The sequence below is a fragment of the Parasteatoda tepidariorum genome, chromosome 1 (assembly GCF_982258835.1).
Source record: "Parasteatoda tepidariorum strain Cologne lab strain chromosome 1, Ptep-v5.0, whole genome shotgun sequence".
Classification (NCBI taxonomy): Eukaryota; Metazoa; Arthropoda; class Arachnida; order Araneae; family Theridiidae; genus Parasteatoda; species Parasteatoda tepidariorum.
The window spans coordinates 6,143,407-6,167,930 of NC_141755.1; the positions used below are offsets into that span (position 1 = coordinate 6,143,407).

At 27.5% G+C, this 24,524-nt stretch overlaps 1 protein-coding gene across 1 annotated transcript in view; it reads left to right on the plus strand.

Moving 5' to 3' along the window:
* The window catches only part of LOC107451998 (atrial natriuretic peptide receptor 2), a 73,942-nt gene that overhangs the window by 31,243 nt on the left and 18,175 nt on the right, over positions 1–24,524 (plus strand). The window contains exons 6-11 of the mRNA XM_043042162.3: positions 4,007–4,139; positions 4,481–4,562; positions 6,268–6,388; positions 10,766–10,819; positions 18,765–18,833; positions 22,810–22,890. Coding sequence (XP_042898096.2) covers positions 4,007–4,139; positions 4,481–4,562; positions 6,268–6,388; positions 10,766–10,819; positions 18,765–18,833; positions 22,810–22,890 — 540 coding nt within the window. The remainder of the gene's footprint in view (positions 1–4,006; positions 4,140–4,480; positions 4,563–6,267; positions 6,389–10,765; positions 10,820–18,764; positions 18,834–22,809; positions 22,891–24,524) is intronic.

The window sequence follows — 24,524 nt, forward strand, 5'->3', positions numbered from 1 at the left end:
CGGTTACATTTACTTTTCAGTTCTGTATTTCTTACTAACGTATCGTACTAACTTATTACTAACGTATTATTAACGTATTAGAACTACAGTTTTGAAAACCAGAAATTTTGATGAACCATTATCATAACGAGTATGATGATTTAGGCTGACTGCACTAAGATGTTTAGTTTTGGATACTTGTTTCAATCTGAATACTACATTTTATAAGACAAAGCATATGGTTGTCTTATAAAAGGTTGCTAACTCACCAGAATGTTACATGTCTCAAGATATTTAATAACAATATTTTACTAGACATAATGTAAAAAACAAATCTGTTAATTCACACAAATCAAGGAATATATTTTTAAAAGCAAAAGATATTTTTTAAAAAGGTAAATTCTTAAAAACTGCAGCATACATAAATAATATTTCATACTTAATTTTATCTTATATAAATTATGTTTTTACACTGTTATATATTATACAAATATGCCTTAACTAGTTTAACATTGTGTAAAATTGTTAACCTTAAAACTCATTAGATATTATTTGCAATTATCTCTTTTTAAATTTTTTTAAAGGATTTTCAAAGGAGCAATGTTTTGGCATATTATTATTAAAAAGATTACTGGAGAATTAATTAGAACATTTTTTTTCTTTTTTCATTTTAATGAAAAATTCTATAATATATTGAATTTATACTCTAGAGAACTTCAAATTTTTTTTGATCAATGATTGAAAAGTTAATTCCAAGGCAAAGTTGAATTATAAAAATTCTTTTCTCTATTGGAAAATTCCACTTCATTTTTTTTATCAAGTTTTTGACTTGGAAACGAAATTCTATATGCTGGTATGTCATTTGAAGAATTCTCTTTTGTCGGTTGTAAACTTGCTCAAACGTGTTTATTCGTTGTAAAATGTCTTAAAAAAGAAATTGGAAAAGAAAAAGTATTTTTCCTTAGATTTTATAAACATATATGTCAGTTTTCACTTGATTTGTTATTTATAAACGTTACTTAAAAAGAAAAACTGGGATAACAAAAAATTACGTCTTTCTTTATTTTTAATATAATTTGCTATTAATAATATAAATGCATAAATAAGTTGGATTTGCTTAAAATCATATATTATTTCTTCAGGAGTTTTTATTTAAATTTCTTCATGTTCAAGCAAAGCTCATAATAATAATAATAATAATTTTGAAATTTATGTATTGAAATTTTTTTCAATTTATTAAGTATGGCTGAAAAAATTAATAACAATATTTTAAGTATAACATTTTGAGTAAAATAACCTTTTTAAGACATTTTTCTTTGATTATATTTCACGCTCAAAATAGCGGTTCATAATATCATAAAAATATTGCAGCGGATAATAATAAAATAATTTTACTCTAAAATGTTTCTACGTGCTTCTTGATATTGTTTCAATCTAAACAAGGAGTTCCCTGTTGGATTCGGTGGAAGCATTCTGAATTTGAAGAAGAGCCTCAGAGCTCAAATAAATCTTGATAGGCTAAATTAAGCCTTACCTATTGAAACGCAGAGCTATAAGCGAAAGCAGAGAGCACGCCTCACTTTACTATACTCAATACTCAATTCTTGATATTAGTTCAACTGACATACATCTTACGTGTCTATTATAAAACGCAAACTTCGTCCTTTTGCTTCGATTTTGGCGTTATGGGTCTTGAAACATCACTCTGGGATGAGGCGGTCATCGGTGAGGCCAGTATCTCTTTTGGCCAGTTAAGGCCAGAATTTGCACTAGAAAGAATTCTCCCAGTTAAGGTCAGAATTTGATTTTTTTTCTTATTTGCTGCCCTTTTTGTTGACTTTAAGTTCTTATTATTATAAGCAAGCAAAACACTATAAAATAACTACTTATTCAGTATCATGATCGCAGACAACTCATAATAGTCAACACTTACTACTGTCATTGTACTGGCGTACTTAGTTTCTTTTTATATCAATTTCACATAATTTAGGGTTATACAAAAACGCATCAAAAGTGTAATTGTAAACGAAATAAATGTACGGTTGCATATAGATTGCAAAAATACTATTTCGAGGAAGTTGCTATAACATTCCATAAAGAGTTATATGCAGTTCTAATTACAATATTGCAATGCGTGATGCTAAACCTACACTGTAAAAATCTTTATCAAATTACATTAAGAAGCAATGGTACTCTGAGTGCAACATCCCAAAAAAGCTACTTTTTGTAAGCTTTTATACGGCAGTTTTAACAACAATAATTATTTAAATATACTGATTCAACGAATTTACAATAAATACCGTACTTTTCGCCCAAATTCCAGGTTCCAAAAACAAACAGTTCGAGATTTATGAGAAAGATGCATTACGAAACATATGCGTCAATAATCTTCATTTTCAAATTATTGATAAATTCACCCCAAAATAGTTAGTGTTATGAAAACTGTACAATTCACCAGTAGAAGTACTCAATTTTAATTCATTCTTTTGAAAGTAATGTTTTAACTTATAACCTAATTAAAATGTTCAACTGAAAAAACTTCAACTGAAACTAGAAATCTAGTTTAATTAGCAATTTCTGTTGAATCGTTTTTATTTTAAATGTATGATATTTCTTATTTTTGTGTTATATACGCCATGTCAACGCAAAATGTGGGCATATTCAATTTTTGTACAGACTTTCTTCTTCTTTCACATCTCTTGTTTAATTATTTTTGAAATCCGCCTGAAAAAAAAACAATATTTTTATATGAATCTCATTTTCTTAATTTCTATTATTAATGCGAGTTTATTTAATATAAAACATATTTCATTGTTATATGAAACCGGTTTTTCATTTCCAATATGAGAATCGTATAAATAATTATTTACCATAAGAACAATAATTATTTTCTATATATTATAAACTATATTAACATAAAAAATATATTTCAAGTCATAAACTAAATTTGTCGTTAGACCAATCTATGACAGATTAAAACATCTTACATTATAATCACTATCTCTAAACTTTTCTGTGGGGAAACCTTTCGAGCGTTTTATTTAGTGTGCGATTCACTTTGTTATGTATCTTTCGTTAGGAGAGCAAGATAAAAGGATACTAATTATTAGTTAATGAAGGTAGCTTTTCTCTCAGGTAGTTTGAATGATGGTATAATTAAGAGACATAATTATCACACTATCAAATAAGTTAATAACAGATGTTTCTGCCTTACAATTTAATGGAAGTGAAATCGGAATATACATTTAAATTATTTACATTTTCTTTAACATAATTTAGAATTTAAAAAGTTTTTACATGCAGTCTAATGACAAACGAGCATTGAGAAAGAGAGTATGGTTGAAACTACCAGAATATGGAAAAATTCAGAGTGTTTCTGGCTCTATGAAACACCGAAAAGCTCGGTAATTTTTACCAAAGCTTTTCAATGAAAATATCAGCAAAATATATGTTTGAAATATGTTTTGGTAAAAATAACAATAAAATATAGTTTTATAATATGTGATAAAATTTGGCAATTTGGTAATTTTATCATGATACCTTAGAGTGTTAGATAAAGAGCCATTCATTTGATTCAATTTGCTTTTTAGTTTTGCATATTTACTAAATGTGTGGTACTAAAAACTATAATTTTGAAAACAAGAATTTTTGGTAAACTGATTACATATGAAAGAAAAAATTACCAAATAAATGATTTAAATTTCGCTTATTTTGATCTTATGAACCAAAGTTATGATTCTCTTATCAATGCTGTTATTACCATGCAGAACGGCAATTTCATCAAACTTTTTTTTGTGCTTGTAAACTACGGAACATGGTGCCTTACATAAAAAAATTAATTTAAATGACAAAGTGTGCATACATATTCATATAACTGATTAATTTCTTTTCAATTCGAGATATAGCATTTTAAAATCTTTAAATCTTTAGTTAAAAATGTCTTGAATTCATGAAAGTTTAAGAAAAATATATTTATAAAGATATGATAGAGAAAAACTATTTTTTCAAGAATTAATATGTTATTTAGGTTGTGCTTACTTATTTTGGAGCTACTAAAGAATACAAAGAAGTAAGCAGTATTCATTGGCCAGGAGGAAGAATACCAAAAGACAAACCAAGATGTGGGTTTGATGGAAAAGATCCAGCCTGTTACAAGAGAGGTATATTACTAAAGAGATACTTCACAATATTTTATTAAATTTGAAAACATTTTAAGGTAAAGTAAAAATCTCTTCATGTCTTAGTTTGTGAATTTTAATGTATTCTTTCATAGTTATACAATTATTTTTTTCTTAACATTATCCATAGCTTTACGTGCTGTGAGAGGCACTAATAACACTCGCTTACTTTTTTAGAATTTTTTAACGCATCAAAGATGGTCCAATAATTTTCATTTATAATATACTTCAACTTCATTTTCTGTCACCTTAAAAAATGTTTCATATGCGCATTGTAATTTTCATTACTTTTCAAATGAATATATATTTTTTAATTATTGCAGGTTTAAAATTGCTGGAAATGTCACTCATAATTACTCTTTTTCTATTAATTGTGATTATAATAATTGGAGTTTTAACATACAGGTAAGTTATTGTCTCAACATTTATTCTCTATTTTAAATAACCACGTTTTCTTAATAAATATAACATTTATTAAAATTTAAAATTTTATTGTTTATAATTTTAAAAACTTGTTGAGTTTTCTTCAAAGATATATAATTATAATTGGTTTTTAAAATTTTGCTTTGTTTAGTATTGATATTAAAGAGAAAAAATATGAGAATTTCCAATACTCAAAGAAATTAGAAAATCACTTCTAACATAACCGTACCATGTCGAATAAATTTGAAAAAAAAACAAAACAACTCTCGTATAATGAATAAGTCTCTAAAATTTAGTTTAATTGTGATTATTTTATTCAGACACATTACTTATTTAAGGAAGGTGCCTGAAACCACAACGAGTTTTGCTAACAATTTATACTAAACTGAAAACAGTTAAAAGTAGTGAAAATATAAATTAAATTAACACATATATTTGCAAAAAATAATTGGCAATTTTTTAAAGGACAAAATGAAAGGAAAATTTATTCCTTACTCATTTCTGTGTTATTATAAATTATTTCAAAATATGTTTCTAACATATACTAGCATAAATTTTTTTACCATGAATATAGTAAAATAACAAAAATGCCAATTGCTTCGTTAGTTCTTTGAATTTGAATTGCGTTATTTGTTATTAAACCTGTGCTATTATATGCCAAGCTAATTAAAAAAATGATTAAAAAATTCTCCTTAAAATAAACAAATATCCAGTAAACGTTCTAACATTTTCCTATTGAATATTTAAGGTTTTAAGGCGTGTTTATTATGTCTTTTAAAATGGCTTTTCGGGTTTCTCACAGAGCTCTACATTATTATTTGCCATTGGTATGGAGGAGCATTTTCTAAACACTACAGATCATAATCTACAATCCAAAGGAATTCAAAACAAGTTTTAGTTTAATTAAAAATTTCCAATAAAAACTATAATCTTAAAAGTAAATAATTTTGTTTAAAATTTTTTTTTATTTAAAACACATGTTAATTTTTTTGTAATTTTAATCATTATTATTTAATACAAGTTATTATGAATTTTTGTTTCCTTACCCCTTCTAAATGAAACTGGTCGTAACTTGATATCGAAACAATCTATACCAAAACATATATATTTACCGAGAATAAGGAATCTATCTCACACGGTCATATAGAAAATAAATTTTAATATAAACGTGATTGGCCTGTTTAGATTTGTTTTTTAAAATAGTTGCTATCGAAAGAAAGAAAAAAATTGCTGTTACTCCGAAATATTCTTTGTATATTAAGGAATTTTGCTCTCGAATTAATTCCATTTTTAATTCCTCCTACAAGTTTTATTAACTACTATATTTTTTTCAGAAAGGTACTGAAGTTTGTGAATCAAACTATATCCAGTGAAACACAGTAGTGGTAAAACCGAAGAGGGCTCCGACATAAATATATTTATATTCTTTTGAATTTAATATACATTGATGTTACCACCAATATAAAGTTCAATCTATATGTTTCAAGACACAGATTTCTCATGGCACTCAGAAATAAATCGTATTCTACAAACGTGATCTGAATTCTCGATCACAAAAATCCTTACAAACTGACTCAGAAGGAATAGCAAATATAAGAAAATTATTAGTTGAAATATTTCATTTCATCCCTACAAGTTGCGGCATCAATTTAACTTTATTTAAGATTAATTTATATTTCTATTTTAGAAAAATTCGCCTAGAATCTAAATTGGCAAACATGTCTTGGCGTGTAAGGTGGGATGAAATAACATTCTTGAAGGACATGCGAAGTAGCTGCATGATGAGTCGTCTATCAATTTCAAGTGCTGTAAGTCAAAAATTTATGCGATTAAACTTTAAGTCATGTAGATAATATTTTTGAGAAATTATTTTTAAAACATAAAAAAGCATATATGAAATGTTTTAAGCCTGAATGTGCGTTTTTTTTTACTTTTCAGCCACATATAATTTATGAAGATTTGAGAATAACTGCTTTAATTATTTTTTGAAAATTCTTAACATTGTTTTTTTTTTAAACTTACGAGGAGCTGAAAATATTTGAAAATTTTAACAGTCATTTTATTATGATTTTTAAATAATTTCTCTGAAAAAATATGGTAAAATATCCGTGCTTTTGGGTTTAAGGAACACCAAAAAACTCGGTAATTTTTACCTAAACGTTTTGGTAATTATTTTGGAAATATTATCAATAAAATATGGTTTAACATTTTCTGGCAAAATTTGGTAAATGTAAAATTCGCTAGAGCATGGCATCAAAATCTTCTTTTCAGTTTAATTTACACTTTTTTTTTACTAAATATATCATAATTACGACTGAGCTATAAATCGATGTATCGCGACATATCGATTTAACGCCTGTATCGGCAGGCCGATACAACGACTTTCGTTCCAGGCGATGCATCAGAAATCTGATTTAAGCCGTCGAGTAAAGAAGACGAACGATATAGCGATATACGATATAGCGATATACGATATAGCGATATATGATATAGCGATATACGATATAGCGATATACGATATAGCGATATACGATATAGCGATATAGCAATATACGATATAGCGATACAAGAAACGCAAGGATCTCTTACGTTCCGATGCCAACTCGCGCTGGGGAAGACGATGTGCGTATCGTTATATTGAAACGGAATTGATTGATGAGTGGTAGAATCAGAATTCATTTTTGAGAACATATATCGTGATCTCGCACGTTCGTTTCCGCACCTCTTAGTTTTTTTTTCTTCTTTGTCGCGACTTGATATCGTTTCTTGTAGATTATTTTCAGTGGGACTGACTTAGCGATAGGCGTCGTTACCTTGTTCTGAACGTAATCTATTATTGAAAAGAATATATAAAGAAGTGTTTCTTATTTAATTAGGTAATTTTTTTTTTGAAACAAAACTTTCTTTTTTATTTTTAAATGTGAAAATTAATTTTGATATTATATGTTTAAGCATTATTTTACATTATTGAATTTATTACAAACGGAAATCTAATTTAAGGTGCCCATAAAGAATTAAATTTAAAAGTAATTAAATTTGTTAGGTTATTTTTTACTTTATTTTAATTTATTAAAAACTTTTTGGATAAAATAATAATTTATTGGGTTTTTATTACTGATTTTAAATTTATAAATCTTTAGTTGTTTTCATTTTTAAAAATAAAATTATAGCAAAACTTTATTTTCCTCTTTTGGATTTGGACATAAGTCAATCAACTTTGTTTATTCAAAAAAATTAGTAATGTTTGCGATTGCGACTTCTTTTTTTAAAATCATTTAGCACTTCGTTTCTTTAAAGAGTATAATCGTGTTTTTTAATTTTCTCTCAATATTGTCAGTTGAATATATTATCGAATATCATAATTCTTTTGTTTTTATTTTTAAGAAATTAAACCTTACTTTGTTTTTTCGTTCAGAATTCGGTAATTATTCTATTTAACTTTATTATTTATGTGAAATAATAATGATACAAAATAGTGTTGTTTTAAAAGTGTTCGTTTTTTTTGTTTAATTTATTTAGCGCTTTGTTTTAAGCACACTAATAATTTTTAACGAACTTATTTTTCAAATTTTCTTTCAATATTGTTAGGTAAATATATTGATAAATTTCAATTTTATTTATTTTTTTATTATTTATTTTTAAACTAAGAAATCTTTCGTTATTTGCGCGATCATTTTTAGAGAATATAACATTAATATCTTTCTTAAGCAAAACATATACAACAAATTCATAAATTGATTTAAATCAATCTGAGTATGAAATTTTGATAGAAATCTGACTTTCTGCGCCTTACAAGTAAATGAATTTCTAAAATACTATATCGCGATATATCGCCATATCGCGATGCAAAACTGACGATGCATCACGATATAAAATTTCTTATATCGCCCAGTCCCAATCATAATAAGAACTATACTTTTTGAAAGCTAGAAAAACTAGAATTTCTGGTAAACAGTTGTTATAAGAGAGGGAAAAGTACAAAATAAATGATTTAAATACTCAATAAAGTGATTTTATAAGCAAAGATTTTTTTTTTTAAATCTTTTTTTAAATAGAAATGATATGTCTATACACTGCTGTAATTTAACCATTTTTTTTTCTTCGTGTAGAAATAATCCTATATTTTGAAATCGATTTTATAAATTTTTATTTTAAATTACGTAAGATCTCATAAATTAAGATTCATATTTTTAAATTATATGACTTGTAGGGCAGACGTAATTGTTTTTCTAGTCTAATAAAAATCAAAGAATACAATAATAAATGCAAAAGAAATTAGGTTCAAATTTGCTGCAATGTCTTAAAAAATGGCTTTCTTGAACCGTGTAATCTACACCTTGAACTATAATACGGTTCAAATTTCCTCCATCATTAATTAAGATGTTAAAATGAACCATGCTTTTCTCTAAGTTGAACCAGAGTTTCATGTTATAATGTTTCAAAACTACGGTTAACTACAGACACATAGTCCTTTTTTCGTTGCACCACTGGCCAGCCGAGAAATTTTTTTTTCGTTAAATCGAAAGGGGTAAAGGGAGCGAATAGCTTAATATTTCTAAAGTGGTGAAAAAATAAATAATATGCTTTTACTATCTCAAAATTTTTGAAAAAGTTAAGTTTGATTTCAAGGATTTATGTTTTGCTTGATGATGCCATTTCATTGTTAGACGCCATTTCTCTATTTCAAAGTGAAGCTGTACAAAAATCATGAATACAATTTCCCACCGCTCATAATCGGGACCACAAGAGGCAGTATACACTGTTAGAATTTCCATTCTAAAATTATAGTGAAGTAATCGGCATCAGTCTATTCATCCAATTAACCATAGTGTTTACGGTTAAGAACAATTTTTACCTTTAAGGTTTTCAAACTGTTTAGAACTAGCATGTTTTAAAAAAAACGAGAAAAAAAGCATAAGTTCGTTTTAACCATTTACAAATAGTACGGTTTCAAAATCATAAAAAAAGAAATTTAACAGGGCATTAAAGATGGTTTGGAAACTTTTATGGCGCAGCCACCTATGTATGAGTGAGAGTAACAGATTCCAATAGCCCAAATTCAGTGCGGACACTGAAAACCCTCCGCGTGTTGAAGTGAATGGAGGAAATTTTGTGGTGTCAGCGTTGATACTTGGAACTATCGTTCTGTAAGTTATGAGATTGGCAGATTCACCCTCTCGGCTATAGTATGTACCCATCTGCAATGAACTAAGTGACTACATTAGGTAGGAGTTAGGACTAGTTAGTGCAATAAAATTTTGATTGCTTAAATTTATTAGGTGAAAGTAATAAATAAACGGTTTTTCTCATATGTATGGTTATTTAATTGGCTTGTTTAGATATGGTACAATAACAATTCAATAAATGTATTGTTATTTAACCATTTTTCCGAGACATATTTAAAAGTATATTTAAGACATTTCAATGAAACATTTGAAAGCATCATTCATGCCACATTTTCTTTTCTTATAATTGAGGAATAATGTTCGAAAAATAAACAATTTGGAAATAAATTATAATTATGTTATAATTGAAAAAAACCCAATTATAATTGATGACGTAATTAAACATTACATTATCTAATTCCTATCAACAGAGTGCAGCTATTTAAAAAAATAACCATATCAGGAACCTTGGTATGGTATTTATTGCTAAAATTTCTTTCACAACTACTTTTGAGTAGATATTTAAAATATATTACAATTAAACGTAAATGTCATTATTTCAGAGAAAAAAAATTGCAAAAGCGATCAAGACGCTATCAAAATATTATATTTCCTTGATTTTTGAAAGAAAGAAGTAGCTTTTTGCATCCTTAAGCATTTGGATCTTTAATAATTTTGGATTTAAGGGTAAAAGTATTTACTAGATAACTATAGAAAAGGAAGAGTTTTGAGAACGTACAGAAATCATGATGCAGTTTTTTAAGCTAAAAAATGTTTCTTAAATACGAACACCCCTTCATTTCAATACTGTCTAGAATTTTTGTTAATTTTTAAATACATATTAGACTTGTATAATAAAGCTTCAAATATTTTGAGATACCTTTGATAATTTCTAAATTTCAGATAAGAAATAACTAATTAAAAATTCAACTATTTTGATGCGTAAAAAACTATTATTTAATGTATCTAAAGTTTGTGAAAAGTTAATGGAAATTTGTTGTTATAAATTATGTGTTTTAGATGTCGTCAAAGATGGAACATGGATGGGTTTGCTGGGAACCATCTTATCCTAATGTAAGTTGTCATTTGATATTTTCCATTTTTCTCTTTGAGGTAAACTATTTTAAGAAAACATTTTTTTTTGTTTTAATTACATTTTAATTTTTTGTTTTGTTGTTTACCGAAGTGAAATTCAAAATTTCATTATAGTTTTAATAATTTTGCTTTTTATGCAGTATTAATGTCTGCATGTATTTGCTCATGCAAAATTCTAAAAAAAAATTGAATAAAAAAATTTGGTAAAATTCGGAAAAAAAAATTTCTGAATCAAATGTTTTGTGCTTAATTTCTGAAATGATGCATGCAAAATTTGACTGATTTTTATTATGAGGTAAATGATAACAAAATCTTTTTATAGCTCCACACTCTAAAATATAACGCATCTCAAATTTTACTGATATTCTACTGAAAATTTTTTTTTTATTAATATTTTTTTCAGGTTTTTAGTTAATAATTATAAAACTCAAATTTAATAGAAACTTAAGAGTTTGTTTTTTAAGTTTAAAATTAAGAAATTCAAATTAGCTGTATCTATCTAATTTGATTAACACGGAATTCTCAGATGTAATTTATACAGGATGTGCTGTGTCTCTCAAATCACTGTACCAGAAGGCAAGAGTAATAAACAGCAATACCGGTTTGATGGCGGTAGGAAGCATATAGGAGTTTAAAAGTGATTATTAAAGCTACATTCAACCTCAAGTTTAACCGGTTTACATATTGGCTTCCTGCCTTGGATTAGACAGATTTTAATATTGCACTTTTCCAAGGTTAAATATTAATTTGAGGCACTCAATGTATTTCTTTTTCGCTTTTATTTGTATAAGGATTATAAAAAATAAAATATTAAATATAGGTTTTTTTTACGGAACACTGTCTCTTTGTATTATTCATAAACAATTGAAATTTTCAAAAATTTCTATAGAAACAACTATAAATAACATTTATAAAATGAAATATTTTTTGTAAATATGATTTTCTTGTCCTTCAGATTTCTTTCACTTGCTATGTTTGTGTTTGCTCAAAATGTTTGTGCTATCATGCATTACCAAAACTATCGGGTTAAAAAGATTTTTAAAACATTTGCTCGAAAAAAATACATCTATGATATACGAATAAAAATTCACCTGCTGAGAAATTCTGAACTTATATTCGCTTCAATATTTTTTCTTAAACCCAAAAGAGTATTACGTCTTCTGTTCAAAAAATCGCATGCATAATCTATTTTAAAAAATCATCTTTCTAAACATGGAATTTCAAAATAAAATTTTTTCATTAGTTTATAAGTATTTTGAAATAAAAAAGAATAGCATTTAATCAAAATGTGCAACCATCTATTTCATTTATTTTTAATAAAAATAAATGTATTAATTTCGAGAAAAAGCAAATATTTAAAATTGGAAAGTTATAGTGAGATAAAGGTTATATTAAAATTAGCAAATTGAACTAAATAGACTGTATTGGAAGTCAGAAAAATAAAAATAAAAATCAGATATATTTATTAAATGTTAATGAAGTACACAAATTGAAAAACTGCATAAAAATTAAACTATTAGTTTAAGTATAAAAAAATAATTAATACTAAGTTTTACAACCAGAGTTTTTTTAAACACCTAAAACAATATATATATATATATATATATATATATATATATATATATATATATATATATATATATATATATATATATATATATATATATATATATATATATATATATATATATATATATATATGTGTGTGTGTAATAACAGGGCTACAACCCTGTTATCAGTGTTGTATTTGGCTTGAAATAATTGCAGTCCTAAGCCATTAGACGTTCTAAACAGGTTTATTTAAATGTAGACTGGTATTGCATACAGTTCACGTCCCCACTCCTGCAAAGGAGGGGGAGTGGACAAGACTCCGGACAATTCCGGCACAGCTTTACAGGATCAACTTATGATGAAAGGACACGCAAAACTATGCGTTCTTACGTTTTATACCAACACAGATTTGAGGTAAAAAGGCACATTCCGTACATTCCTTGTAACCTTACGCATTAAGGAAAATCATTTCTGCTTCCTTATATGGAATTGAAAAAGGGAACGATTCTAAAAATAACTCTTCCTTTGAAATATAAATCTATTTATATTTCAATGGTATGTTTTCAGCCTTGAATTCCCAAAATAGAATCTCTCTACGCTTATTCTTTAACAAAGACATTTTATGAAAACGAAAGAGTTTTAATTCCTTTATTAATACAAAAGTATTTAATTTTTGTATTACATATATATATATATATATATATATATATATATATATATATATATATATATATATATATATATATATATATATATATATATATATATATATATATATATATATATATATATATATAAAGTGAACTTTTCTCCCTCGCAATACACAGAAGAAATTTGAATAAAGTATGTCCCTAATGCTTTTCCTGATAACGGAAAAATTCCTACGTGAAAATGGCTTTGTTGATCTTTCTTTTACACTTTAAAGTTAAAACAAGAACTTTATCTGTTAGAATTTTAGTGTAAACATGCTTTAGAAGAAAATTCATATTAAACTAGAATGTGAATAATTAAATAACTTTAAAAGTTAAATCAACAACAGTTATTAGCAAACAACTAAAATTTCATTAATTATTCATAAAACTTAAAGCAAAGGTAAACTTTCATTTTCTGTTAGGATTAATTACGTAGCCGTATCTTTTGAAATGTTAATTGGTCAGTATCGCTAGCTTACTTTCAAGCATAATTTTTAATTCATTTGAAAAAATAGAATTGCTTTTAAAATTTATTATGAAACTAAACACTGATTAACTACTTCCATGTTGACTTTTAAACTGATATTAGCAATGCAGAATAAAACATTGCAGTTAACGTTTTAGATAAGTAAAGCAAATGTTGAAATAAATGTTTGTATAAAGTTTCGTAAATTTTTCCTTCGAAGTGATTTAATTGTTGTGTTTCTATTTTTTCTTAACTTGTCTAAGGTGCTATCGAAACAGCATTTCTGAGAAATTTCTAAGTTTTTTTGAAACGTATTTGTTTCTAAATAATTTTGCAAATGCTGTTTACCTAAAAGGAAAATGGGTGAAAAGTGTACTCATGTGATGGCATTAGAAGTATAATAACGATAACAGCGCCACCATTCAGAATTATTGAGGAAAGTCATATGAATGCTCCACAGACGATGTGTAATGAATTAATCGGTGTGCATAAGAGAATTAATTGTGTGTGTTATGTCCTGCTAAGAAGAATGCGACAGTAAAAGAAAACGAAGCATTACGGTTTGAAAAGTCAAAAGTTGATTACTGATAGTTTTGTTCTGATAAATGTGTTTCACATGTGTCACGAGCCGTAAGTCATCAATTACCACTAATCAGTTTATGAATACAGCAATAGATTCACAGGAAATTATGCTATTTCTTCATATTGGGACTTACAGATTCGAAATTGATGCGCGTCAGTTTCAAAAACTTTTACGTGAATACTTTACATTACTTACTTTTACATTACATTATAACATAGTCTATTGTATCAAACAGTGTTTGCCTTAAAAAGCAATCGTTTGAAAATAGGAGTATCATGCGCACTACTGGACATAGTTGGTTTTTTAACACATCTATTTTTGCATGACTTTAAATTCGCTAATGCAAACTAGTTAATCAAGTCTATCTGATTATGCACTATCCATTGAGCATTCTTCTTTTCTTAATTTAAAACCGAGAAATCTATTCTCGAGCTGTTGTATTTTTGTCACTCACTATCATGACAGCCCATCTTTCGTTTAGATTTTCTTTATTATTCCTGCGTTTTTTGTTCTACGGGAAAGAGATAGCACAACTTACATTTATTAAAAAATCGCTATTTTTTTAAAACATCTGCTTTTAAGCAAACACTTATATAGATTGGATGACAACATACATTATAATTTGAAAGAAATCCATTGAAGTTCATTGTCATTATTCTTTGTAGTTGTACTGACAAAAAAATTGTTTTTGCATTGATTTGATTAGATGCCCATAGTGTTAAATGCATAACTTGTGTCATTTGATTTCGGGTTTCTCCATGAGTGCATCTGGTAGCAACTCACTATGTTTTAAACAATCGTTTCTTTTCCCTGTGAATTTTTTTTTGTCACTTAGCATCTTTGCAAGGTCAACTCCACAATAAGTTTTCAGTATAAGGTTAATAAACTTTATTGAATTTCCTTAACTTTAAAACCAGAGAAATATCCTTAGAAAAGAGATTTATTCAGAAAAATGTCTGAATCAGAGAAATGTCTGAAGTATGGTAAAAATTAAGAAATGTTTAGAATTTTCAAGCTCTACGGCAAAAAAGCGGTTGCTTTTATTAACAATATAAATTGCTATGAGTAATTTTCTGCATATGTGAATTGAGCATTTTTTTTGTTGTTATTTTTCAATAGAATATTTAAAACTTGTTCAATTGACTTTATTGGATTTTTTTAAATTTGAAGCCAGAGTATCATCGAGAGTAAAGAGATTTAATCAGAAAATTATCCTCAGAGAATTACCGTAAGCAAATCAGAGAAATATCTGGATTTTGGTAAAAATTGAGAAATGTTAAAAATTTTCAAGTTTTGAGGTAAAAAGCGATTGATTTTATTAACAATGTAAATTGTTATGAGTAATTTTTCTGCATTTGTGCTTTGAACATTTTTTTGTTGCTATTTTTCAATTGAATGTTTCAAAATCAATTCAATTTATATGGAAAAAACAAAAAACAGATGAAGAAATTTATTGCTGTTGTTGTTAAGTTGAAGAAAGGAGTGGACAATGTACAATTGAATTCACGCACAAAATAATAATTTATAATTCATAAGTGACGTTATTTATATTTCACTTTATCTGTCTAATTCTGATAAGGTCTGCAAAAAGTGCTTACAGATAAAGTTATGCTAACAATGGCTTTAGTGCTTTCAAGAAGATGAGTTTGACAGCCCCTAAGGGAACCGAAACGCCCTCTCTGTGTCACAAAGTTGCTAGAAGCCATATTGATTTTTATCCTTTGTTCTCATCTAGAATATACAAAGGAGTACCCTTTTTCAATTAATGCCTTAAGTAAATTATTCATCATTCACCCTGAGAAAGTAAATTGTTGTATCTTCCGTAATTCATTTTTTTAATACTTATTTCAGTCATAAGCGAAATGAAATATTTTTTTGTACATTTCTTGCAAACCTTTTATCTTCGGATGCATCATGTTTAACGCTATCAGTGACGCTTTTCATAGAACAGATTATGCTCAAGAATACTATTATATATTCAAGAACACTATTATGTTAATTTCTGATGTCTAAAAGCGAAAGTATTTTTAAAAATGAGACTTCTAATGGCATTTTGCTTTTAACCTGTTTAGATTTATTAGTCTTAAGAGTAAGAAAAGTTTTTTTAATTGTTCAGAATTTCTTCGCCTGCATTTTCTATTTAATTAAAGAACAAATAGATCATATGACTTTTTGAGAATCCAAGATCTTTTGGATGTGATCTAGTTTTTAATAACAATAAGAACAGCCATAGAATGGCCAGCCATAGAAGCCATAAAATAAATTAGATATTTTTCAGCAATTTTGTGTCAAATATATAATAATTCAGATAAGGTGATTTTAAACATTTGGCATAAATAAAGGAGTAAGATCATTAAAGTAGTAAAAATCTAATAGTACAAAAAGCAGTATTAATAGTTTAATTATTTTTAAATTTTTGATACCCATCTTTTTTCGGAATGATAACTGATCAACATTTTTTATTAATTTGAGTTAAAAAAATATTAATTCTTTTTATTGCTGAAATTTTTGCGTCTTAACCCTCAATGTACCATGGTCAGACAAGTGGGATAAAAATAATTGTTTTTTATACCACAGATAATCATTACGAAATATATTTAATATTTAAAGGAAGATCACAAGGTTTTCATATCAACTATAATGATAGATAAAATTTGCTTGGCAGTAGTAGACCTTATAAATATTGTAGAATAGTAGGAAAAAGAATAAAGGCAATAGGATAGCCTAGTTCGCCTTCTAGGGATAGTAGAATAGCCCTAGTTAAACAGTATATTGCTGGAAAATTAGTTTGATCTAGTAGATCTTCTAAAGATAGTAGAATAGTGCACACAAAAATAGTGGAATAATCAATCAGATCTTGTAAAGAATGTTGTATGTCAAACCAATTTTGACTTTTTATTTTTTATGCAGAATTCAATAGTTCTAAAAATTTTAAAAAATATTGCAAGAAATGTATCAATTTATATAAATTCCTAGGTAAATAGTTACTTTCATGCATTTACGCTAAAGGGAAAAAAATATTTAGAGTCAGCCAACTGACCCTAGTTTTATATCTTGGATCGTTAGATGTTACTCCTTGGATTACACTCTTCTTGAATTATTTTCTTCTATACTTGTTCATGATTGAATTTTGATATGTATGTAGCTAAAACTTAATTTTCAAGTAAGATGCATAAGCCAAAATAAAATACTTTAACCATAAACGTAATTCCAAATGATATTTTCTTCAAAAATTTATAGCTTTATTATGAGCAGAAAACTTTCGACACATTGTAATTTTATATCTTCAGCATATATTTATATATGATTAAGGAAAATATGTACCAGGGCCTGTTATGCATACCTTAGACAGTTTCAAAGTACACCATAGAGACTGGTTCAATATTTTTTAGAAAATAGGTATTTTATCTTAAAATGAATGGTATTGTGGTACTTATCTATTTTAGTTATGTGTTGGAAGAAAACTGTATGCTGTATCAGATTTTTTGTTCCGTAAGATGTTTTGGTAAAAATGGATCTCACTGTAACGATTACCGACACCCGGAATGCCGGTACTTTTAACCGTAATTTGATCAGGAGTTTTTTAAAGAGTAGGGTTTTGTTTCCCAATCAAACTGATTAAAAAAATTATTTAGCACCGAAAATAGAAAAAAAAATATTAAAAAAGAAAGAAATTCTCTTGCACATGCTAGGAAAACAGAAATGATCCCCAATACAGCTGATAAGGCAGCTTTTTGCCACAAGTATCAACTACATATACTGAGTCCAAAATTCATCCACTGTATGGGCGAAATATTTATACATCTTCAAGGTACATTCCGTACAGCGGTTAATACTCTTCCAAGTATAAAGAATATTGAGAGACAAATAATTTAGCCTGGTGAAATCCTAGTTTAATTTCATCGAGATTTTTCTCACATTTTGCTCAAATTCGGTATTTTATACTTGTCTGATTAAATCTTTATTTTAGTATAATTGAAATAAATTCCAATTCTAGAGATAGAATTCAGGTTTGTATCGAAGAAAAAGACAAAAACTCGGTGACTGACAAGTATTCTCACTCTCTGTATTGTCTTGCTCATTTCCACAAATATCAAAAACATTTTAGGAGTGAATAAGCCATAAATCAGAAGCATTTAGTCTTCACTCTAATCATAATACGGGCTCAAATCGTGTCAAGTTTATTTTTTCTGGACATATTATCTTCTAGTGATATCAAAAACTATTCTAAACTTCAAATTCGGACATGAATGACCATTCCGCGGTTTTTGAAAAACCATAAACACCATTACAAATATCTACATTAATAATTAATATTGATAATTAAGATTAAAAATGTTGAACTTTTATCAAATTTTGAGTTGTCTTTTTTATTTACAAAGTTTTATTTAAGAATGTTTCTATTAATTTTTATTAATGATGTAAGCATATTTTGCTTAACTAAACAGTTGATAAATTATTCTTGCCGTCGTGGCATTCATAGTTTGATCATTTAGAAACAGGAGACATTAATATTTACGGGTTCAAGACCGGACCTTGTAACTACTGGTGTATGCCGAATTAAATGGTAGATTATTGTAATTGTTTTATTTTGATACCATATCCATGTAATCTGTTTAATTTTTGTTTCAGAGTATATATTTGGATCCATGCTCGAAAGAAGCCGAAAATCATCGTTTTATTTTAACAGGTAATTACAAGGTAAGACACTAAAATGATAAAAATGTTACGATTATTTAAATATTCAAAAGAGCTTTATTTTGATTGTTTTCATTTAAATAATTTTGTAAGGATTTTCTTACTTATACACTCCAGATGGGAGCATGGGACTTCCGTTATTTTCTTCCATCTTATCTTATTATTGGCTAAGAGCTTTATTTCGTTCCATGGTTTATAGATGATTTTCATTGCAGTTTATAGATGATTTCATTATAGACTGATCGTCCTGAGCCAATTTGTTTCTATTGTTCCTCTCTCCTTGGGGATTCCAATCAAGCGCACTTTTTATTTTCCATTGCAAAATCCATAGCCATTTTTCTTTTTATTCCCATGTTTTTTTATTTCTTATTTAATTTTCCAAAATAGATATGCGGCTTTAACTTTATGGAACCTTTTCTGCCTTGAATTGTTTCGAAGAAATTCACTTGAAAAAGTTATTTAGGATTTCAAATTTTTATTTTTTATTCTTAACTTAGTTTTGTCTGAGATATTTTTGTTCGTACTGAAATTGTTTTGAGTCGTGATAACTTTACATTTGCAAAGTGATTTCTAAAAAAGCCATTTTGTTCAATTAATTTACTTTACTATATAGATTAAGGTGGGGTAATGTCGGATAGCTAAATTTCGAAGACCTGTTGGAGCAAAACTGTTCGACCTAGAAACTGCCCCATTTAATCAAGTTATTCATTGTTTAGTTTTTACTATATATTATTTTCAAAAAAAGATGCCTATACTTAGATGCCTTACTTTTTTATGAATGATTTTGTTTTTCTATGAAGAGTGAAATGGTCATACGCCACTTGTTAACTCGTGGGGAAATTTGGAAACATTAGAATTTCAGTTGAGAATCAGTAGACAATTTTTTTTAATGTGACAATTTTAGAGAAGTATGCATGTAATTTCTGAGCGATGTAAACAAGGCCGTACTCAAAAGAGATGGGAGAGGACAATCGACTCGAGGCTTGGAACTACTGAGTGTCCGGCCAAGGTTTCTTACAGAATATATAGTGCTTTTTAATTAGTTTTTTGAAAGAAAATGGTAGAAAATTTCTTTATATTTATATAAAAACTACAATTTTGTATGAAGGATTTTCCAAAATTCATTAAAATATGAAAATGAGATATTTTTTTGTTTTTAAAAGAGGCTTGTAGTAAATTATGTTTTGGACCCATAAAACCCTTATTCAACTTTGGATAAAGTTATCTTCTTCCGTAATCATTGCAGCTTTCATGGGCTCAGCATACACCCAAATCGTGGGGAATATGGGCATCAAATATGGTAGTACCTGGGCTTACCCTGTCAGCAGAGGTCATCGAAACGAAATGAAACAATGCTACTCATCTGGCTGAATCCTTGTTGTTTGTTAGGATATGAATCTCTAGTAAACGTGTAATAAGCTGGACAAAAAAATTATTTTTGTAACTGTAAAAATCAATAAATAAGGATAGCTTAAAAACAAGAGAATATTAGATAGTTGACATAGTAAAACGAACTTATCTACACAGACACATTGAATTAATCAGCAACAATGCGGTAGGTCCTTCTTCTCGATTAGTGAAATTCAGAATTTGTTACAAGAAATCAAACCTAGTTTCGCTAAACTCGAAGTACCCTTTTTTATTCCAACCACTCGGTATTACCTCAATATCCTCTACTTTGAATGAAATTAATAAAAAATACTATTTAAATTAGTGCATAATTGACCTATTAAAGTGCTATTCAAAAAATGACAGTGAAAACTGGATAAGATTTTAGTAAAAATACATAAAAGATAGATCTTAAGAGGAATTCAATTTGTTCTGGGAAATTAGAAGTGACTAAGAAATGTCATCTTTTCGCTTCCTCACAAATGCAGAAAATGAAGGAGTAAATTAAGTGGAACTGTATGATGAAAAATTTAAATGTGTTTGTCAGTTTTAAAGGTATTTGTAAATTTGTAATCAGTTAATGTTAAATTTATTCAGTTACTTTTAAGATGAGGAGGTAAGGAGATCTTGATTTTTAATTCATTTTGTTTTATTTGAATTGTCAAAATATAACTTCTTCTTCCATGTTTTTCAAATAGTTTAAAACTTTCGAACTTCACCTTAATTTTAAATTAATTTAATTAAAATAGCATAGACAGGTATTGAAACTAGCATTAAAAAGACTCGTGTACTTGTATTTACATTAATGATTGAAGATTTTTTTTTTTAACTTTATGCATGAGTTAATTACTTATTTACAGAAAATAACAACTTTTTTAGAGTCATTGTTTCTCCACAAACATTCAATTGATTGTATTTTTTATTTTCGTTTAGAAAGAAGAATTTACTCGTAAAATACATGCGTAAATATATGCGTATTTTACGAGTCGTACTTTTATATTTTGTTTGTTTAAATTAGGTTTAAATTATTTAATATTGTTCCTATAGTTGTCTCTTTATCAATTTAAAACAATGACTGACAATTTTAAGCTGAAAATAAAGGCCGGTGATTATGTACTGGTTTCTATGAATCTTAATAAAAATTCTAACTAATATTTTGATAATATTTCTTCTTTATAATTTTAAAGAAATATTTTTCATTTTATTTCAGAGTATAAATTTAATTAGTATTTGAACTTAATAAACAATTTCAAGCAAGAATCCAAATAATACTTTGAATAAAATTATTTAATGCATTTTTCTCAATTTTTCTATAGATAACTGGCCAACGCAAGTTTTATGTTTTAAAATGAAAGCTTTAGGCCAAAAAAAGATTTTATGGTGTGAGAAATTTATATTTTTGTTCGCTTCAACAAGTTCGTTTTGTTAGAGGAAACTGTCAGCCGATAACGACTTTCAAGGCATGATTTAAGCTGATAGTGTCCAAAAAGTGGAGATATAAATCATATTGCACTGTTATTTTATGTCATTCATTCGATTCCTCTTGACTTTAGTATTTATCCAATGAAAAATATCTATATTTGATTCAATTTTTTTCTATTTTTATGATTGAAATATTTTTGAATTTAGTGCAAAAATTATAACATGGCTATGAAATACAGATTATCAAGTGGGAATAATTTCTGCAAAAGTAAACTACTAAGTGTGAAACAGTAGCATGTTTCTGTTTCTAATGGAGTTCAGAATTATGAATAGTCAATGGTAGGAGTTATATTAGCAAAGGCGAACTAATAAATATGATGAAATAGTATAATGATGTTTCCAATGGAGTTTAGTATTATTAGGAGGAAAGGAGAGGTGATTTTATCAAAGGTGAACTACTAAATGTGGTTAATTAGTATCTTTCTGTTTCCAATGGAGTTGAGAATTATAAAATGACAATGGTAAGAGTAACTCTAGCAAAAGTGAACTACTAAATGTGATAAATTAGTATCATTCTGTTTTCAATGGAGTTTAGAATTATTAAGAGAAAAAAGGAGGTATACCAGCAAAGATGAACTACTAAATGCAATAAATTCGTATGTTTTTGTTTTAATGGAGTTCCAAATTATAATTAGTATAAGGAAGGAGTAATTTCCTCTAAACTGAACTACGAAATATGATAAATTAAATAATGCTGTTTTCAATGAAGTTAAGAATTATTAGGAGGAAAACAGATGCAATTCCAACAAAGGCGGACAACTAAATGTGTTAAATTAGTATTTTTCTGTTTCCAATAGAGTTCAGGATTATAATTTGTCGATATTAGGGGTAATTCCAGCAAAATTGAAAACTAAATATGTTAAAGTATTATAATGCTGTTTCCGATGGAGTTCGAAAATGAATTTTGTAAGAGTCTATTAAAAAATTTAGAAAAAAATTATTCATTCATGTTTCAAAATATTGCAATTCCTTTAAATAAATGCAATAAATCTTTAAACATTTACTTTGTAATAAGACATCAAACATTTCCCTTGTAATAAATCCTTAAACATAAACTATCATTAAATTATTGCAAGTTAATTATATATCTAATTTCTTAATATTTTAGGGAAATACAGTTGCTGTGAAAAAAGTATATAAGCAAAAGAAGATTGAGCTGACAAGATCGATTCTGATTGAAATGAAAAAGGTGCGTGCCTTTTGTTCTGATGCACTCTAAAAATTCCGGATCAAATTAAGGTATAAAGAGCTGGTACTTTGGGTGCGTCATCCGTAAAATTCGCTTTTACTGCAAAACATTAGACCTTAATTTTTACAGTAATATTTATATAATTGAAGTGATTCGGTGATTCTTTGTCAAAAAAATCCAGAAATGTTTCTGAATATATGGGGCAGCTACGGTGCATATAGGTTTCAAAAAAGCTTCTTAACATTTCGGAAAACTCTTGTGAGGCTAGGCTACCAACAATGTCAAACGTCATCTGTCAAAAAGTAAGTCAAGATAGAATCGAGTTAACACTTCTTATATACTAGAGAATTGGAATTTTATAGTTGTAGTGGTAGCTACACTACATTACCCCTACCGGAATTTTATCTGTGCTAGAATTCGATAAACGGATACCACTAGTTGATTCGTTGCTGTTTTACGACAAGTTGGGAGAGTTGTATTAAGATCACGGGGATTTGAGTCCTAGTCGGAGAGGATCATGATTGTGTGCGTGATTGCATCTTTTGCAATTAGCAGTAGCCCATTGTGTGCGATCGAGACTTAATAGTGAAAGCGTGAGGAGAACAATGTCGCAGTCACAAATAGCAAGTCAACTGTTCACTGTGAGCCATCCATAGAACTAGGTGTGTTCAAATCGAAGTAGGCGTTTCATTCGAGATAGACGTGTTTAGATGACGTCTGCGATTCATCCATGAGGGGCTAGGCTACAAACAATGTCAACCGTCATCTATCGTAAGGCATCTCCTGATAGAATTGACTTAACATGTATCATATACGAGTACTAGTGATTTAGAATTTTATAGTTGTAGTGGTAGCTACGTTATACTATTAAACTGAATCGGCTTTAATGCGATTCAGTTTCCCATTTTTGAAAATAAATGTTTCTCGATTGATCGGAAACATGATATTAAATGAAGTTCTCTGAGATTTTTGGAAATATTTTTGTCGTGTCAAAATTATTTTCCGAAATTTTTTACAGTGTTTACTTTAATTACTGTTAAAATCACGGTATATCAGATTTTTTGTTCCGTAATATGCTTCTGTAAAAATGTATGTTACGGTAATTTTTTTACTGTGTTTTCCATATCTAAAGACAAACTAGTTTTTTTTTAATAAATCGTTAACGCGAAAACGTTAAACATAATATTAACAGGATTTTTTAAAAATCTTATTTTAACAATATTTATTTTGAGAATATAATGGATAGATATTTTTCATATAGGAACGAAATATTACTGTATTTAGTGCAGTATATTGAGCATTTTTGTTTCTTTAAAATAAAAAAGAGTATGCTATAAACCTTTATTTATACAAATTTCAAATATTTAAAAAAAATAACAATCACCGCTATCTTCTGCAATAAACTTCTAAAATATTAAGCATTTCTTGCAGCATTCCATAACTTTTAGAAGTTCGCTAGACGCGGAATTTCATATAAACTTCTTAAGTGTCAGTAAGGGACTGCATTATCATAAAGTTAAACTGAAACTTTTGTGACATTGAGATTTCTGTCAACATTATAAAATAAGGATAAAACTGAAATCGGTTAAAGCACTTAAAAAAAGAGAACAAAATTATATTTCTTCACTATTTTT